General features: G+C 39.5%; 2 protein-coding genes and 1 long non-coding RNA gene across 14 annotated transcripts in view; 1 reads left to right on the plus strand and 2 right to left on the minus strand.

Moving 5' to 3' along the window:
• NR2C1 (nuclear receptor subfamily 2 group C member 1) overlaps positions 1–7,574 on the minus strand; it is a 43,006-nt gene extending 35,432 nt beyond the window's left edge. For 3 of the 9 annotated variants that reach the window (XM_082350440.1, XM_082350436.1, XM_082350437.1), the window contains exons 1-2: positions 7,338–7,564; positions 3,021–3,093 (exon numbers count right to left, since the gene is read on the minus strand). In XM_082350440.1, coding sequence (XP_082206566.1) covers positions 3,021–3,074 — 54 coding nt within the window. In that variant the 5' untranslated portion in view covers positions 3,075–3,093; positions 7,338–7,564. Of the gene's footprint in view, positions 1–3,020; positions 3,094–7,337 lie in introns of all 9 variants that reach the window. The other 6 variants (XM_082350433.1, XM_082350438.1, XM_082350439.1 and 3 more) reach the window with 4 other exon arrangements.
• LOC309609258 lies at positions 3,100–10,934 on the plus strand. The gene is made up of 2 exons (XR_014233351.1): positions 3,100–6,776; positions 10,634–10,934. It is a non-coding gene; the product is annotated as an uncharacterized lncRNA (long non-coding RNA).
• Positions 10,935–18,193: 7,259 nt separating this feature from the next.
• The window catches only part of FGD6 (FYVE, RhoGEF and PH domain containing 6), a 109,667-nt gene continuing 107,645 nt past the window's right edge, over positions 18,194–20,215 (minus strand). For 2 of the 4 annotated variants that reach the window (XM_082350414.1, XM_082350415.1), the window contains one exon: positions 18,196–19,260. In XM_082350414.1, coding sequence (XP_082206540.1) covers positions 19,224–19,260 — 37 coding nt within the window. In that variant the 3' untranslated portion in view covers positions 18,196–19,223. Of the gene's footprint in view, positions 19,261–20,215 lie in introns of all 4 variants that reach the window. The other 2 variants (XM_082350417.1, XM_082350416.1) reach the window with 2 other exon arrangements.

Genomic DNA, 20,215 nt, shown 5'->3' on the forward strand with positions numbered 1-20,215 from the left:
TCTCTCACAATTTCTGCAATTTTCAATAACTATAAGATGTGACTTTGAATCAGTTCATCTATAATTTTATCATGTAAAGTTTATGTTGTTGTAAATTTTATTTTAGAATATTTCTATCAGAAATATTCATTGTAAACTGAATAAAAATCTAATGGCTCCGGGGCTTCCCTGGTGGCGCAGTGGTTGAGAATCTGCCTGCCAATGCAGGGGACACAGGTTCGAGGCCCTGGTCTGGGAAGATCCCACGTGCCGCGGAGCAACTAGGCCCGTGAGCCACAATTACTGAGCTTGCGTGTCTGGAGTCTGTGCTCCACAACAAGAGAGGCCGCGAAAATGAGAGGCCCGTGCACCGCGATGAAGAGTGGCTCCCACTTGCCGCAACTAGAGAAAGCCCTCGCACAATAACGAAGACCCAACACAGCCAAATATAAATAAATAAAAATTTAAAATTATAATTAAAAAAAAAAAAATCTGGGCTTCCCTGGTGGCGCAGTGGTTGAGAGTCTGCCTGCCAATGCAGGGGACACGGGTTCGAGCCCTGGTCTGGGAAGATCCCACATGCCACGGAGCGACTGGGCCCGTGAGCCACAATTGCTGAGCCTGCGTGTCTGGAGCCTGTGCTCCGCAGCAAGACAGGCCGCGATGGTGAGAGGCCCGCGCACCGCGATGAAGAGTGGTCCCCACTTGCCACAACTAGAGAGGGCCCTCGCACAGAAACGAAGACCCAACACAGTCATAAATAAATGAATAAATAAATAAATAAAAGAACAAACAAACAAAAAAAATCTAATGGCTCACAGTTATTTCTTAGAGACAAGAGCATCAGGTACATGCAGGGTCCAACTGTTATTGGGTTGAAACCCTTTGCTTAGATGGGTAAAAGTATGTTTACTGCAGCATAATAATTATAATTGGAAACTGAAGCAATCCAAAGGGCCTTCAATAAGGACCAGTAAATAGATTATGGAAATAGTTCTCAGGTCTCAAGACCCCTTTACACACCAAAAAAAAAAAGTCACTGAGAGCCCAAAGAACTTGTTTATGTAGGTTGTATCTATTGATATTTACCGTATTAGAAATTCAAATAAAACAATTTTTTTAATATTTGTTAATTCATTTAAAAATAACCCAGGGACTTCCCTGGTGGCACAGTGGTTAAGAATCCGCCTGCCAATGCAGGGGACACGGGTTCGAGCCCTGGTCCGAGAAGATCCCACATGACGCGGAGCAACTAAGCCCGTGCGCCACAACTACTGAGCCTGCGCTCTAGAGCCCGCGAGCCACAACTACTGAAGCCCGCACACCTAGAGCCCGTGCTCCGCAACAAGAGAAGCCACCGCGATGAGAAGCACACACACCACAATGAAGAGTAGCCCTGCTTCCTGCAACTAGAGAAAGTCCGTGTGCAACAACGAAGACCCAATGCAGCCAAAAATAAATAATAAAATAAATTTATTAAAAAAATAAAATAAATTTATTAAAATAATAAAATAAAAATAACCCATTAAATGTTAACATAAGTAACATATTTAATGAAAAATAAATAATTTTCCAAACAAAAGAAAATTCAATGGGAAGAGTGGCACTGATTTACATTTTTGCAAACTGCTTTAATATCTGGCTTAATAGAAGCTGGATTCTCATACCTACCTGGGCATTCAATCTGCTGCAATATGTTGTTTTGGTTAAAATATATAAAGAAAATCAAGCCTTACATTTATTGGGTAAAAGAGGGAAGAATATCTTAACTGTTTCTTCAAACTGTGTAAACTGTTCTTAAATAAGACACCAAAACTTGACAAGTGATAGCTTCTTTATTTTTATTTATTTATTTATTTTTTCTTTAATCTGTGATTGCCTTCCTCTGTGGAGTGATAGCTTTTTTAGAGGTTAGTTGCAATGTGGAATCAGAAACTATATATTAAAATCTATCCTGCAATGTGAATCCTTTACTCATGATTGTGTAACATCGTGCTTTGGTCATTTGGGAAACACTGGTTCAGTGAGTTATGTACACCTTTTAAATGTTGACATATTTCATCATACAATATCACATGACGTGCAGCCTCTGGAAAATTGCACCATATACTTGTGAGAGAATGACAGTGAAAAGGCAAATACTGTAACATTTTAGTATTATTATGAGAATGGTTTTGACCTTGCTGACTCTCCGCAAGAGTTCCTAGATGATACTTTGAAAACCTTTAGATTATGGTACCTCTTACTGGGACATAACTTTTTAAAAAAATGAAGACCTATCTGTTGACATGGATGTCCTTCTACGGGTCCATTAAACCTCGGATTCCACACCTGTCAGAAACATTCCCTGGCTAGATCCTCACTCTACCACAACTCTTCATTAGTTGTTTTTCTTCTGTGCTCCCATAACACCCTATACAATTATCACAGCACTTACCATATCCTATTATGATTGTCCAATTATTCAACTGTCTCTCACCAGATCAAAGCGAACTTTTTATTTTTAGGTTTTTTTTTAACATCTTTATTGGAGTATAATTGCTTTACATCGCTGTGTTAGTTTCTGCTGTATAACAAAGTGAATCAGCTATACGTATACATATACCCCCATATCCCCTCCCTCTTGCGTCTCCCTCCCACCCCTCTAGGTGGTCACAAAGCACCCAGCTGATCTCCCTGTGTTATGCAGCTGCTTCCCACCAGCTATCTATTTTACATTTGGTAGTGTATATATGTCAATGTCACTCTCTCACTTCGTCCCAGCTTACCCTTCCCCCTCTCCGTGTCCTCAAGTCCATTCTCTACGTCTGCGTCTTTATTCCTGTCCTGTCCCTAGGTTCTTTGGAACCTTTTTTTTTTTTTTAGATTCCATATATATGTGTTAGCATACAGTATTTGTTTTTCTCTTTCTGATTTACTTGATCAAAGTGCACTTAAAGTCAAGGGTATCTTTTATCTCTGTACCACCAAAACTTAGCATATACTACACTTGGTATAAATAAGTTTGGTGAAGCAGTGAATGAACGGTAAACTAGACATACCTCTCCCATCTGTTGTTCAATAATTTGATGTGCAATTTCTTCTATGGTTGCCATGATTTAATTGCCAAGTGTCCTGCCAAAAGTAAAAAGATGCTTTTTTACAATTATACCCATAAAACATATTTACTGAAGAATTTACAAATGGAATTATATGATAGGATTTGCTTCAAAATAATCCAGCTGTGTGGGTGGGGGCGGGCAGGAAAAAACAAAACAAGAATGGCCACGTGCTGACAATTACTGAAGACTGCTGAAGTTTATACAGGGGTTCATAAAACTATTCACTGTGCTTTTATAAATTCTGAAAACGTCTATTAAAAAAACCCACACTATTCAATACCAAACAATTTCACTCTTCAAAGATACTGAAGCCTAAACTGCAGACCTCTGATACAGATTAGGAGTAGTTTATTAACTGAATAAGGGCAACCCAGCCTGGAAAAAAACCCCACATCACTGTAGTCATTTAACACACTTTTAAAGCAGTATATTGTAAAAGCTGACAAAATAACTGCATTCATTCAGAAGACTAGATTTCTCTAGAATTTTGTGATTGTTCTTCATTGTTCTATTAATTTGAATTTTAATGTAAAACTGTCTTCAAATGGATTTGAGAGCCAGTAAGATTAATGCGTTGACTTCGGCTTTTGCTTTTTCTCTGTATCAGTTAGTCAAGAATACAAAAATTATTTCTGACTTTATTATTATATACTATCATAAATTCACTAATATTCTGTAATTATAATATTAATTGCCAAATTGTCTGAATTATTTCTTTCAATTACTTTTAAAACCTTAAATGCTTCAATTACTTGTTCTAAAAGCAATATACAATATTAGATTAATTACTCAACTCTCTCTCACTAGATTGAAAAGTAGTGCCCTCAACCTCTCTGGAACCAACCAAGGAGACAGTTACTTCCCAGGTCTGTGTGCTCTGGGTCCATGATGGCAGTGGCAGCCCTCCCAAACTCTGACCCATCTTTGGGGGGTCATTCTTCCCTTTTCTTGAAGGATAACACATGTTCAAAACTGAATAGCTCTATTGCCCATCCAGTAGAGTCCCAGAAATCCAATAGCCTTCATTCGTTTCATCCCATCTCTGTCCCCTTCAGTCCAAGCTGGCAGCATTTCTGCTGGCATGAAATTCTCAGAAGTCTTGCTGCCTCCCATGCAATTCATGGGGGTCCAAGCCATCAGACAAGAGAGTCCTGTACAGATCTCTTCTGGATAACAGCATCTCTATTCCTGGCTCGTGCTGTATGTAGATCTCAAGGACACTGCTAATGTTGTAGTCTTCTGAACAAGGCCGCTTATTTTCTCCCACAAGAAAAACTCTTCTTCTGAGATTCATTTAAGCCAGTTACACTACATTTTAGTGACTTTTATTGTCATTCATTCATTTCTGTTCCAATTTCATTACTCATTGATGATCTGACACTGATTGTTGTCCCTTTCCTGCCATTCTCCCAGTTTCCTGACCTCAAAGTCCATTAACGTTCACCCAAATGCTACTTTAATATTGTGCTGCCAGATTGCTCTAACATATATATTTAATAAAATTTTAGCTCCTAATATTCTTCAAAGCCTTTCCTTTAACTATAGGACATGAGGTGTCCTTTTATTTATTTGTTTGTTTATTTATTTATTTATGGCTCTGTTGGGTCTTCGTTGCTGTGCGCGGGCTTTCTATAGTTGCGTTGAGCAGGGGCTATGCTTCCTTGCGGTGCGCGGGCTTCTTATTGCAGTGGCTTCTCTTGTTGCAGAGCATGGGCTCTAGGCGCGCGGGCTCAGTAGTTGTGGCTCGCAGGCTCTAGGGCGCAGGTTCAGTAGTTGTGGTGCACGGGCTTAGTTGCTCCGTGGTATGTGGGATCTTCCTGGACCAGGGCTTGAACCCATGTCCCCTGCATTGGCAGGCGGATTCTTAACCACTGTGCCACCAGTGAAGCCCATGGATGTGAGGTGTCATCTGTTAAACCTTACATTCTAGCCATATGCACTACTTGTAATTCCTTGAATTTACCATGTTCCTTCATGTTTCCATGTCTTTGCTAATGGCTTCTCTACCATGAATGCTATGGAATCACTAGATCAACATGTTTGTTTTCCAAGACTAAATTTAACTCAAAAAACTGAGGAAAACTAAGCATTCTTTACATATTGTTGATGTAAGTCTAAATTGTTATAATATTTCCAGAAAGAAATTTGCCTCTGTCTATGAAGTGCCTTAAAATGTCTATGAAGTGCCTTAAAAATGTTCATACTCATTGATCCAATAATTCATTCAATATTCTTCCATTCAACAAATACTTGTTGAGTGCTTACTATGAGCCAGGCATTTTTCTAAATGTTAGGGATTGAGCAGGGAGTATTAAAACAAACTTCCCCTTGTAAAATTTATATTTTGGTGGGGTGAAACAGACAACAAATTTCAGCTACTCCCAGAATTGACTTTCCTGGATGAATATTTAATATACACAAACTGTGTATATGAAAAGCCCCTAGAAGGCAAGAATCAACTTTGTGTCAGCACCTTTGACAAATAGCAAGATCTCAGGATGCTTACAGAACTGAAACACATCCTCAGTCTCCTGTTTCAGAAGTATCAATGTCTCTAATGGTCAAAGAATAAAGTTTCAGCCCTTCTCCTGGTATTTTTTCAGTATTTACTAAGCCCCTATAACATGCCTGCCACTGCAGAGACAAAGCAGCATTCCTTTATAGTCTGACTTCCTCATCTTCTCATTTTATCTCTTACCAGTCCCAGAGGGGCCTCTGTTCAGGACAACTGGAATGTTGTTTATTCCCCAATATACAGTGCCAAGCTCCTCTTCCCCTCATTTAAATTTCCCCACCTTTAAAACTCAGTTCTAACTTGTTTTGTTTTTAATCCAATCTTTCTAGATGGGTACAGCGTTTATTGTGTATACTAAGGTTGTTAACAAGGACTCAAGAACAAACTTCTGTTTACTTCTAATATTGTATGCAAAATTTTATGGGAAGGTGCATTTTTCTAGAGAGAGTCCATGGCTTTCATAAAAGATTTTAAGAGGGTGTAGAGGGTCCTATATGACTTTTAAAAGGTACATGATTATATATACTGTTAATCCTTTATCATATGCGGTTTCTTTTGTCTTTTCTGTTCCCCAGGAGTAGAAATTATATTTTGTGTAGCACACATACAAAGAGTAGATATTTTGGGAATGTCTGCTGCCTTTGATTTCCTAAAAAAAGACTGAGATGCCCCTACAAAGAATGATGAAATTACATTTTATGCGATCCACTTTTTAATAAGAATAAATAGAAATATCTCCTTTAGATCTACCAAACTGACACATAAGCAAAATCTAAAATCAATCATTGTGTATCAACCAACCGCACAGCAGACACTGTTCAAAAACCCTCCAAAGTCGAAGGCCTATTTACATGTTCCGGAGGCACAAAACCCCTAAAGGGCTTAATTTCAAGTCCTTTTGCTTTTCCTTTCCAGTTATTATTATTATTTTTTTAAACAGCTGACGTATTTAGTGAAGGTTACGAGACAGGTTTGGCAACATTTGTCATTCGTAAAACGGCATCTGCTGGAGTCGGAGGTAGTTTCTTAACAAAAGAGCTACTGGAAGCTTGGACATGCCCACTGCACTGAGGACCCTTGGCCGTTCCATTTTATTTCTCAAAAGATACAGGTCCAAAGGCAGCGGCCACTCCCGCCCCCATCGGTCGTGAAAGTTGAGAGCACTATTCCGTCCGTCCTGTGTAAGCACGAGAACTAGCCAGAGGCTCGCGGTGAAAGGGATCCGGGCCTCAGCTCGCGGCCACCCGCCGCCAGGCCGGCCTTTCCGCATCCCGCCGGCGCTCGAGCCCACGCGGCGCCCCGGGCCCGGGGGCGGCGCGCGGCTCCCGCAGGCGGGGGAAGCGGCAACGCCGCCGAGACGGAAGCTTTTCCTGTAGGTGAAAGGTCAGAGGCGCCGCGAGAGAGGCTGCCGTGCGCGCCGAGCCACTCGGGGACTCCCTCTCGCGCCCGCCGCCCCAGCCCCTCTCCGGGCTCCCGGCCCCGCGTCCAGCTCCGGCTCCTGCCTCGGCCTCTCTCGGAGCCCCGGGCACTCCGTCCCGCTGCTGCGGCCGCTCTCTGCGCTCCCAGCCCGCCCTGAGCAGCACGCCGCGGCACTGCCGGAGGGCGGGTTCTGCCGGCCAAAGCCGCAGGCTTTTGGGAACGCTGGGGGCGCGTCCGTTGGCACTGGGGAGGAAGGGACTTCCCCACGGCCCCCGCCCCGGGCGCCGCTGCAGCCGCTTTTCTCCTCACCCGTCCCTTCTTACCGGCGCTTCTCTGTCGAGCTACGTCCTTCGCCGGGCGTAGACGACAGCCCCGCTGCAGCGGCTGCTGGGCGGCGGGGGGGCTCCGAGAAGAGACAGGTTGGAGAAAGCTGAAGGGGGGAGGGTTAAAAAAAAGTGGGGGCAGGGAGCTTTCTGGGTTTGGGTATTGGGGGGGGTCAGAGTTCGTGACCCCTCCCTCGGCTCCTCGGTGCGCGCTCCCGTCCGCGCCTGCGCACGAGTGCAGTGGAGAGGCGGCGAGAGGAGGTAGTGACGTTCCCCGGGTAGAGGGATGAGAGAACCCAGCCTCTGGAGGTCGACTGCCCCCTATCGGATGGGAGGGAGACTGCCTCGCCGCAGCTGTGCGTCCCTATCCGGGACTTCGAGAAGCCGCGTGGCCTTAGCGTTCCGTTTGCAAAAGGCGGTCGTTAAAGGAAGTTTTGAGACTGTTCAGATTTGAGCCAGGATAGATAACCCAATCAGTTTTAGACAGTTCAGTTTCTAATTTGTGGTGAAGTGGGCTCTGTTTCAGGCTCTTAGCTTGGACTAAACGGCTTATTAGAGGACTAACAAAACTGGGTAGATCCCGATATTTTAAATACCTTAAATAAAACAAGCTGGGGCATAGTCCTCTATAGTAAGGCTAAGTTTTACTTATAAAGTCTTGTGAGTAAATAGGCATAAGGGCTAAATGGAGCTAGAATATAATATAATCACTTAGAATGAAAGCTTCCGAAGACTGGCTTCAGTCTGTTTCGTTCAGCGGTGTATTCCCAAGCTTATAGGACAGTGCCTAATGGGCAATGAAGATTTGAGAAATGAGGCGTTGACGGAACTTCACGTTCTGATGGTGGCTCCTGAGGCACCGAGGTGTGGCAGCAAGGGCTGCCCTGTGTGCAAAGCACTGTGTGGTTTAGATTTTGAGAAGGGGGTCCTCAAAATGTCTTTTAGTTTTGATTGGCACTAGAAAAGCAGTCACGGATTCAGGCCAGAAACCCAAGTCAGGGAAAACAAAAGTGCACTGGTAAGGAGAACATCTCCTCTGTCATTTCCCTCTGGAACTAGGCGGCTGGACAAAGAAAAGGCAAGCAAAAACCCCTAACAAGTAAAAATATGCTCTATGCCTCATTCTCTAGAAGTCTCCCTCTTCCTTTTAGTACCGTTTGTTGTGTGTTTGGTTGTTTTAAGGCAGCCCCTCCTCCATCCACCCAAATTTGGGATCAAATCGTTAAGTTTGTCCCAAAGGCGGAAGCTAAGAAAGTATACTATAGGTCCAATGGGAAAAGGCAATCTGAGACCTTTCCTCTATTCTCAGTGCCTAATATGCCATTTGGGGAGTATCTTTTGTGGGTGAAAAAGAGCTTCCCCTAATTATGATTCAGGAAAACAGGTCTGTGTGGTTCATCTTTAAATGTGACTATAAAAAAATTATGGTTTAAAAGACATCACCACACCAAAAGTAGATTTAGTAAATTTATTGTGTATAAATATAATACATATTAACATTATTTACAGTGCTAATATTTTATTTATAAAGGATCTATATATCTATATGGACAATAAGATACAAACTATATTATCACTTTAAGTAAAAAGTGTTTCTATGAATTTGTCATTTAAAAAAATAGTATTTAAAGATTGGTTCTTAACGTGCTATGACCAACTCATATAAAAGAACCCCCCCCAAAAAAAGAGGGAATTTGATATTGAGGCTTTTTGAAAATCTACTACTACATTTATCTTAAAACAAAACAAAAATCCTAGTAGAAAATTTCCATTAGAAAATAACATTAAAAGTGGCATAGGCTCCAGAATGATTTGTGTATTAGAGGCATTCAAAAAAAAAAAAAAGATCCATTTGAGTTAATTTAACTCACCAAATACTGGGTGTCCAGTGCATGCAAGGCACTCTGCCAGATGCTGAGGAGGAATCTCAAATGAACAAGATACAGTTGCTGTTCTCAAGGCTAGGATGTTGATAAGCACCATAAGAAAGTCTGTTTAGGAGCTAAAGGCTATGGAAGCATAGAGAAAGGAGACAGTAGATCTAAGGAGGAACAGGGAGAGAAGGACTGGGATCAACTGTTACAGAGAAGTCTTGGATAAATAGGCAGAAATGGAGGTGGGGGAAAGGATGAAGAAAAACAAAATGATGTGAACAGAGAAAGGTTGGGTTGGGGTTACCTGCAATGTATGATACCTGAGGAAAAGTGTTGCGTGACAAGCCACTCGGAAGCCAGTGAAGGTTGTAAAGAGCAGGGATGAAGCTAGATTAGAACTATGCTTTACAAGATGGCTCTGGCAGTGTTTAAAATGGGACCATGCAAAGAAGGCATTGGAATTAGAAGAAAAGTTATGCCAATCACTGGGAAGAGGTAACAAGGACTTGAGCTAGGGCAGATGCAATAACAGAAGGACAATGAAGACAGAAAGGATACAAAGGCAATTGAAGAGGGTCCCATTGACACTTGTTGGCAGATTCTGGAGCCTAGAATGGTTTTTCCATTGCAGAACAAAATATACAGATTTGAATGAAAAGAAATTGAGTTGAGTTTTAGGCATGTAAAGTTTAAAGTGCTTAAGATGTAGATGTCCAACAGGTACTTGCAAATATGGACTTGCAGGATGGTGGAAAGAGCAGGTCTAAGATCTGAGTTATAATGAGGGCACTTTGGGGACTTTGTTTGAGGTGGAGATGACCAGAATCCTGTCCTTACTTTCTTCAACAAATATTTTCACTTAAAAGACACAGGGTAGGTATTTTGTGAGAAACTGACATATTAGATATAGTATCTGTCTTCAAGGAGTGGGCAGTGTAGTAAGAGAAATAGGATTCATCTCTCTGGAAGTTCCAGTGACGATATTTAACTACAATGGATCTCAAATTTCAAAACCTGAGTACAATGAAAGCACACTCTGAGACATATCAACATATACTGTGATAACATTTACATTTTAACTAAATTACTAAATAGCAGGCTTTCCCTATTTCTAGATATATTCTACCAACCAAATATAACACATACCTTTGGCTAACAAAACTACACTTTAAAGTTGTCTTCTTCAATTAGTTGTTTCATTACAGCTTTATATTAAACAAAGGTTGCTCTGATGATCTCATTTTAAGAAATGCTACTACATACTCAAAGAATCAAGGTTTTGGTTAAAAAAGAATTAATTAAGTATCTTGGGCAAAGGACAATAGGAGGATACTGGGTACATTAGGGAACAGGGGAAAAGAGGTTGGGGAGAGGTTCAGAAACGTGGGATGATGCCAAAGATAAACTTTCTCATTCTCCTAGACTTTGGAGGGTCCTCTGCATTTACAGCTGCTACAGATAAAGGAGGAACACTGGTTGGAGACACGTACTAAGAAGGCCAGCCTTCCCCTAGCTTGACCTGGCATGTCTTGTCTAGGTTTCTTTCAGCATCCTTTTGGGCTTAACATTATAACTGCTCTTTTCTCCTCCTTATGAATAAAAGGAGATACTTGAAAAGGATTCGATGGAAGCACACGTATCAGTGTAGTAAATACAGTACTCTTGGGATCTAAGTACTATTTATTTATTTATTAAAGTCTTTATTGAATTTGTTACAATATTGCTTCTGCTTTATGTGTTGGTTTTTTGGCCCTGAGGCATGTGGGATCTTAGCTCTCCGACCAGGAATTGAACGCACACTCCCTGCTTTGGAAGGTGAAGTCCTAACCACTGGACCACCAGGGAAGTCCCTCTAAGTACTATTTATACTTTCTCCTCATTTATAGAATGCATCCAATATTTTTTTTTTTTGCTAAAATGTTAGCTATCAAGAGAGGTTTTTGAAAGTAGCTTTACAACAAAATGTATATAATTAGGTTTCTCATTTGACATTGAATGAGCAAGGTTAAATAATTGATCAGCTTCAGTGAAGTTATGAAGGATTGATAAGGCGGAAAGGGAATGTTACTATTCCACATTTAAAACATCTTGGTGGGGAGAGTGGTTCAAGATGGCGGAGTAGAAGGACGTGCGCTCACTCCCTCTTGCGAGAGCACCGGAATCACAACTAACTGCTGAACAATCATTGACGGGAAGACACTAGAACTCACCAAAAAAGATACCCCACATCCAAAGACAAAGCAGAAGCCACAATGAGACAGTAGGAGGGGCGCAATCACAATAAAATCAAATCCTGTAACTGCTGGGTGGGTGACTCACAAACTGGAGAACACTTATACCACAGAAGTCCACCCAACTGGAGTGAAGGTTCTGAGCCCCACATCAGGCTTCCCAACCTGGGTGTCCAGCAACAGGAAGAGGAATTCCTAGAGAATCAGACTTTGAAGGCTAGCGGGATTTGATCGCAGGACTTTGACAGGACTGGGGGAAACAGAGACTCCACTCTTGGACGGCACACGCAAAGTAGTGTGCACATCAGGACTCAGGGGGAAGGAGCAGTGACTCCAGGGGAGACTGAACCAGACCTACCTGCTCGTGTTGGAGAGTCTCCTGCAGAGGCAGGGTGTGGCTGTGTCTCACCGTGAGGACAAGCACAGTGGCAGCAGAAGTTCTGGGAAGTACTCCTTGGCGTGAGCCCTCCCAAAGTCCACCATTAGCCCCACCAAAGAGCCGGGTAGGCTCCAGTGTTGGGTCACCTCAGGCCAAACAACCAACAGGGAGGGAACCCAGCCCCACCCATCAGCAGACAAGTGGATTAAAATTTTACTGAGCTATGCCCACCAGAGCAACACCCAGCTCTACCCACCACCAGTCCCTCACATCAGGAAACTTGCACAAGCCTCTTAGATAGCCTTATCCACCAGAGGGCAGACAGCAAAAGCAAGAAGAACAATGATCCAGCAGCCTGTGGAACAAAAACCACAATCACAGAAAGATAGACAAGATGAAAAGGCAGAGGGCTATGTACCAGATGAATGAACAAGATAAAACCCCAGAAAAACAACTAAATGAAGTGAAGATAGGAAAACTTCCAGAAAAAGAATTCAGAATAATGATAGTGGAGATGATCCAGGACCTCAGAAAAAGAATGGAGGCAAAGATCGAGAAGATGCAAGAAATGTTTAACAAAGACCTAGAAGAATTAAAGAACAAACAGAGATGAGCAATACAATAACTGAAATGAAAAATACACTAGACAGAATCCATAGCAGAACAACTGAGGCAGAAGAACGGATAAGTGACCTGGAAGACAGAATGGTGGAATTCACTGCCACGGAACAGAATAAAGAAAAAAGAATGAAAAGAAATGAAGACAGCCTAAGAGACCTCTGGGACAACATTAAATGCAACAACATTCGCATTATAGGGGTCCCAGAAGGAGAAGAGAGAGAAAAAAAGACCCGAGAAAATATTTGAAGAGATTATAGTCGAAAACTTCCCTAACATGGGAAAGGAAATAGCCACCCAAGTCCAGGAAGCGCAGAGAGTCCCATACAGTATAAACCCAAGGAGAAACACGCCGAGACACATAGTAATCAAATTGACAAAAATTAAAAACAAAGAAAAATTATTGAAAGAAACAAGGGAAAAACGACAAATAACATACAAGGGAACTCCCATAAGGTTAACAGCTGATTTCTCAGCAGAAGCTCTACAAGCCAGAAGGGAGTAGCATGATATATTTAAAGTGATGAAAGGGAAGAACCTACAACCAAGATTACTCTACCCAGCAAGGATCTCATTTAGATTCGACAGAGAAATCAAAAGCTTTACAGTCAACCAAAAGCTAAGAGAATTCAGCACCACCAAACCAGCTCTACAACAAATGCTAAAGGAACTTCTCTAAGTGGGAAACACAAGAGAAGAAAAGGACCTACAAAAACAAACCCATAACAATTCAGAAAATGGTAACAGGAACATACATATCGATAATTACCTTAAACATGAATGGATTAAATGCTCCCACCAAAAGACACAGGCTCGCTGAATGGATACAAAAACAAGACCCATATATATGCTGTCTACAAGAGACCAACTTCAGACCTAGGGACACATACAGACTGAAAGTGAGGGGATGGAAAAAGATATTCCATGCAAATGGAAATCAAAAGAAAGCTGGAGTAGCAATACTCAGATAAAATAGACTTTAAAATAATGTTACAAGAGACAAGGAAGGACACTACATAATGATCAAGAGATCAATCCAAGAAGAAGACATAACAATTATAAATATATATGCACCCAACATAGGAGCACCTCAATACATAAGGCAACTGCTAACAGCTATAAAAGAGGAAATCGACAGTAACACAATAATAGTGGGGGACTTTAATGCCTCACTACACCAATGGACAGATCATACAAACAGAAAATTAATAAGGAAAAACAAGCTTTAAATGACACAATAGACTAGATTTAATTGATATTTATAGGACATTCCATCCAAAAACAGCAGATTACACTTTCTTCTCAAGTGCGCATGGAACATTCTCCAGGATAGATCACGTCTTGGGTCACAAATCAAGCCTCAGTAAATTTAAGAAAATTGAAATCATATCAAGCATCTTTTCTGACCACAATGTTATGAGATTAGAAATCAATTACAGGAAAAAAACTAAAAAACACAAACACATGGAGGCTAAACAACACGTTACTAAATAACCAAGAGATCACTGAAGAAATCAAAGAGGAAATTAAAAAATACCTGGAGACAAGTGACAATGAAAACACGACGATCCAAAACCTATGGGATGCAGCAAAAGCAGTTGTAAGAGGGAAGTTTACAGCAATACAAGCCTACCTCAAGAAACAAGAAAAATCTCAAATAAACAATCTAACCTTACACCTAAAGGAACTAAAGAAAGAAGAACAAAAAAACCCAAAGTTAGCAGAAGGAAAGAAATCATAAAGATCAGAGCAGAAATAAATGAAACAGAAACAAAGAAAACAATAGCAAAGATCAATAAAACTGAAAGCTGGTTCTTTGAGAAGATAAACAAAATTGATAAACCATTAGCCAGACTCATCAAGAAAAAGAGGGAGAGGACTCAAATCAATAAAATCAGAAATGAAAAAGGAGAAGTTACAACAGACACCGCAGAAATACAAAGCATCCTAAGAGACTACTACAAGTAACTCCATGCCAATAAAATGGACAACCTGGAAGAAATGGACAAATTCTTAGAAAGGTATAACCTTCCAAGACTGAACCAGGAAGAAATAGAAAATATGAACAGACCAATCACAAGTAATGAAATTGAAACTGTGATTAAAAATCTTCCAACAAACAAAAGTCCAGGACCAGATGGCTTCACAGCTGAATTCTGTCAAACATTTAGAGAAGAGCTAACACCCATCCTTCTCAAACTCTTCCAAAAAATTGCAGAGGAAGGAACACTCCCAAACTCATTCTATAAGGCCACCATCACCCTGATACCAAAACCAGACAAAGATACTACAAAAAAAGAAAATTACAGACCAATATGACTGATGAATATAGATGCAAAAATCCTCAACAAAATACTAGCAAACAGAATCCAACAACACATTAAAAGGATCATACACCATGATCAAGTGGGATTTATCCGTGATGCAAGGATTCTTCAGTATACACAAATCAATGTGCTACACCATATTAACAAACTGAAGAATAAAAACCATATGATCATCTCAATAGATGCAGAGAAAGCTTTTGACAAAATTCAACACCCATTTATGATAAAAACTCTCCAGAAACTGGGCATAGAGGGAAACTACCTCAACATAATAAAGGCCATATATGACAAACCCACAGCAAACATCATTCTCAATGGTGAAAAACTGAAAGCATTTCCTCTAAGATCAGGAACAAGACAAGGATGTCCACTCTCTCCACTATTATTCAACATAATTTTGGAAGCCACGGCAATCAGAGAAGAAAAAGAACAAAAGGAATACAAATTGGAAAAGAAGAAGTAAAACTGTCACTGCTTGCAGGTGACATGATACTATACATAGAGAACCCTAAAGATGCCACCAGAAAACTACTAGAGCTAATCAATGAATTTGGTAAAGTTGCAGGATACAAAGTTAATGCACAGAAATCTCTTGCATTCCTGTACACTAATGATGAAAAATCTGAGAGAGAAATTAAGGAAACACTCCCACTTACCACTGCAAGAAAAAGGATAAAATACCTAGGAATAAGCCTACCTAGGGAGATAGAAGACCTGTATGCAGAAAACTATAAGACACTGATGAAAGAAATTAAAGATGATATAAACAGATGGAGAGACATACCATGTTGTTGGATCGGAAGAATCAATATTGTGAAAATGAGTATACTACCCAAAGCAATCTACAGATTCAATGCAATCCCTATCAAATTACCAATGGCATTTTTTACAGAACTAGAACAAAAAATCTTAAAATTTGTATGGAGACACAAAAGACCCTGAATAGCCAAAGCAGTCTTGAAGGAAAAAGCGGAGCTGGAGGAATCAGACTCCCTGACTTCAGACTATACTACAAAGCTACAGTAATCAAGGCAATATGGTACTGGCACAAAAACAGAAATATAGATCAACGGAACAGGATAGAAAGCCCAGAGATAAACCCACGCACCTATGGTCAACTAATCTATGACAAAGGAGGCAAGGATATACAATGGAGAAAAGACAGCCTCTTCAGTAAGTGGTGCTGGGAAAACTGGACAGCTACATGTAAAAGAATGAAATTAGAACACTCCCTAACACCATACACAAAAATAAACTCAAAATGGATTAGAGACTTAAATGTAAGACCAGACAGTATAAAACTCTTGGAGGAAAACATAGGAAGAATACTCTTTGACATAAATCACAGCAAGATCTTTTTTGATCCACCTCCTAGAGTAATGGAAATAAAAACAAAAATAAACAAATGGGACCTAATGCAACTTAAAAGCTTTTGCAAAGCAAAGGAAACTACAAACAAGATGAAAAGACAACCCTCAGAATGGGAGAAAGTATTTGCAAATGAATCGATGGACAAAGGATTAATCTCCAAAATATATAAACAGCTCATGCAGCTCAATATTAAAAAAACAAACAACCCAACCAAGAAATGGGCAGAAGACCTAAATAGACATTTCTCCAAAGAAGACATACAGATGGCCAAGAAGCACATGAAAAGCTGCTCAACATCACTAATTATTAGAGACATGCAAATCAAAACTACAGTGAGGTATCACCTCACACCAGTTAGAATGGGCATCATCAGAAAATCTACAAACAACAAATACTGGAGAGGGTGTGGAGAAAAGGGAACCCTCTTGCACTCTTGGTGGGAATGTAAATTGATATAGCCACTATGGAGAACAGTATGGCGGTTCCTTTAAAAACTAAAAATAGAATTACCATATGACCCAGCAATCCCACTACTGGGCATATACCCTGAGAAAACCAGAATTCAAAAAGGCACACGCACCCCAATGTTCACTGCAGCACTATTTACAATAGCCAGGTCATGGAAGCGACCTAAATGCCCATCAACAGACGAATGGATAAAGAAGATATGGTACATATATACATTGGAATATTACTCAGCCATAAAAAGGAACAAAGTTGGGTCATTTGTAGAGACGTGGATGGATCTAGAGACTGTCATACAGAGTAAAGTAAGTCAGAAAGAGAAAAACAAATATCGTATATTAACGCATGTATGTGGAACCTAGAAAAATGGTACAGATGAACCAGTTTGCAGGGCAGAAAAAGAGACACAGATGTAGAGAACAAACGTACGGACAGCAAGGGAGGAAAATGGTGGTGGGGGGGTGGTGTGATGAATTGGGAGATTGGGATTGACATATATACACTAATATGTATAAAATGAATAACTAATAAGAACCTGCTCTATAAAAAAATAAATAAAATTCAAAAATTAAAAAAAAAAATCTTGGCGGAGGGGTGCTGGTAATCTGATAGCTTCCTCAAAAGGCACTATATTTTTTAATTTTCAAAGCCCTCCATGGGGCTAAGCCAATAGCTATTATAATCATACATGAGTTTCACATGTAATTAGGAGAATTATAAGAAGTTTATTCAATGTTTCTTGTATTTAAACGTTTAACTGGTTCTTGATTCAGCCAACAGCTGGAAGATAGAATAGCCTTGGTTGATAGTTTTTAGATTCAGATTAAACCAAACCTTGTAGTCAGAAGGTTGAGAGCTCAAGAGGAGGAGGGAGGGACTCCAATAACTTGTTTTGCAAAATGCTAGTCCCAATGAAACAGAAGGAAACACTGTATAAGGCATAACCTTGGTCTCCAAAAAGGACACACTAAAAACTGCAGGGATTTAACATGGAAGTCTTATTTATGCTATCTAGGTTAAAATTAATGAGCTGCAAAGAAGTGTTAATTTACGTACAGTGACAAAAAGATTTGGGAGATAGCATGTGAGGATTGTATGTGAGGTTGCAAGAGGATTCAAAGTGATTCCACAGCAAGCAATAGCCAAAAAACTGCAGCAGCCAACTCTAGATCTAGTAGATACCCTGGTGCTGCAACAAACATTCAGAAGGCTTCAGAAGGCGCTCAGTAATTCTCTTGGCAATCATAAATATAATACTGAGTTAGGAAATCCTTTATATAAAAGCAGAAGGGAAATTTATTTTGCCCTTTAATGAAATATTCTATGGATAACCTTGCCTTTTAAGATAATTTATATTTAGTTTAAGCTCAGTCAATAAATGTATATTTTGAACATCAGGAATGACTTTAATCATAGTGTTAATTTCATTTTACTTCTGCTAATCAATTTTATATATAAAGTAGTTCATATGTTAAACAGTATGTGACCCAAAATTAGGAATATAAACCCTTCCTAATGAGGTACGCTGACAGTTGGTTAAAGAAAAATATACTTTTTTAATTACCAGAGAGGACATAACACAAAGTGGTATTAAAAAACCTTTAAAAAATGATTACTATACAATTTCCGCTAATACTGGCTTAGAATTTGTGTTTTTTGATATGGTAATTCCAGTTCATTTAAAAAATCACAATATTATAGAAAATGTAACATTCTTTTTAGATACAAATACCACCATTGACTTGGACTCAGAATACTTACAACAGCAAGGGACATCATGTAATATAATGCTTGCCATATTTTGCTTTTTAAAGAAATAATACACTTATGTTTGTGTTGAAATGGTAGTTTTTTAAAAAGAGATTAGACTTAATGTAAAGGCCATAGAGTTGATTATTTGTGTTCCCCTGCAAATGGAAACATCCTTTTTCCTACTCATGGTTGAGTTAGATGAAAATTCAGATTCTATCCCTTTGCTATAATTCCTTGATGATGTAACATTATCTCATACCAAAAGAGGTACATAACAGTAGCAATACTTTTGATAATTTACTGGAATTTCATTTCACAGTTACTGAGGTAGAAATTGGCCATGTGTTTTTCCATTAAAAGATACAAAAATTCATCTAAATTTATTGATTCAAAGACATGTGTTTTTTTCACCAGCTGTTTTATAATCATAATTTCCAAACCAAACACTGCATGGAAATTTGCTCCTTGATGTGTGTTTTTTATTTACAAAGACTTACCACTAGTGAGAATGTTACAAAGTAACACTGTAAAACACACTGAGAAAACAGTATGGACTGTGTCACAAACAGCTAATACAGTATTAAGATAAGTTTTCTGGTTTCTAAAGAAAAGATACTTTAGCATTCAGTGTGAGTCTCAGAAGTAACTCTGACCATTAAGTAAACATCAAATTTTTAATAAATAACATACATGAAAAACAAACATTTTATAAAAATTACCTTATACCTAACAAAATAATTTCTTTGATGAAGATTTTGGTTGGATTTATCTTGGCAGTGTGCACTTATATAAAATTTTTGTACTGCATTTACTCTATTCTGATGAAATTCCACCCTTTTGGAATCACACAAGAGATGAAACAAATACAGCTACAATATTGTGCCTTCTTGAAATGCTTCTATCCACCTACAAGAGAAATTTGTTAGATTTTAAAATACAGTCATCCAATATATGTTAAGACAGTATAGATAATAGCTGTGCCTGTGGATCCAATTACTCTAACAGTATATTTAAGATCTTTCCTATAGCAAATGAGAATTCTGTATGTATGGAACTACCCTTTATTTGGTAATTTGGACCAAACTTTGGCCTGAAAAGTGCATCTCTTATTTCTTTCTCTTTTTTGGCCACACCACGCAGCTTGCAGGATCTCAGTTCCCCAACCAGGGATAGAGCCCGGGCCCTGGCAGTGAAAGCGCCGAGTCTTAACCACTGGACCACCAGGGAATTCCTGTGCATCTCTTATTTCTTTGAAGCATGAGGAAGGGGCCATTTCATGTAAAGGCTCTATGAAGTTCTGCTGATCCCATTTAATTGATTTTGGAAGTGGATATATCTGCAGAGGACTTTATTTCAACCCCCTTTCTGCCTTTGGGAATACTAGCTCTGTCCCTGTCTCCTCATCTCTTAATTCTACCAACCAGAGACTCCTTGGGCATCTGTAGTCCAGACCTATTCTAATATTTTCAGTGAAAGGGAATCTAGCATCTAGTAGTCTACTCTCAGTTGATCTAAAGTTTGCATGCAATATAAAAGTGTCTCACTTTCATAGACGTCTTTCTAAAATTCTTTTGTCTCAAAAGTTTTATTTGACAATATACACAGCTACAATTATTCAGAAGACACTTGGAGGTAGTTTCTTTGTACCTCCCCAGTAGTATAATGGCTTCTAAACTTACCATGAACACTTGAAATCATTCAATTTAATTAGTAAAAGTAGCCTGTAGCAGATTTATCTCACATTTTAAGGATGGAATTTTTTAAAAAATTTAAAATGCAAATGGCCTATAAGTTATACCATAATAAAAAGGCTTTTTAAAAGTCAAAAGTTTCCATTAAAATTAACACATTTTAATACTCT

This window comes from Balaenoptera borealis (genome assembly GCF_965194805.1).
Source record: "Balaenoptera borealis genome assembly, chromosome: 13".
NCBI classification, from domain to species: Eukaryota; Metazoa; Chordata; class Mammalia; order Artiodactyla; family Balaenopteridae; genus Balaenoptera; species Balaenoptera borealis.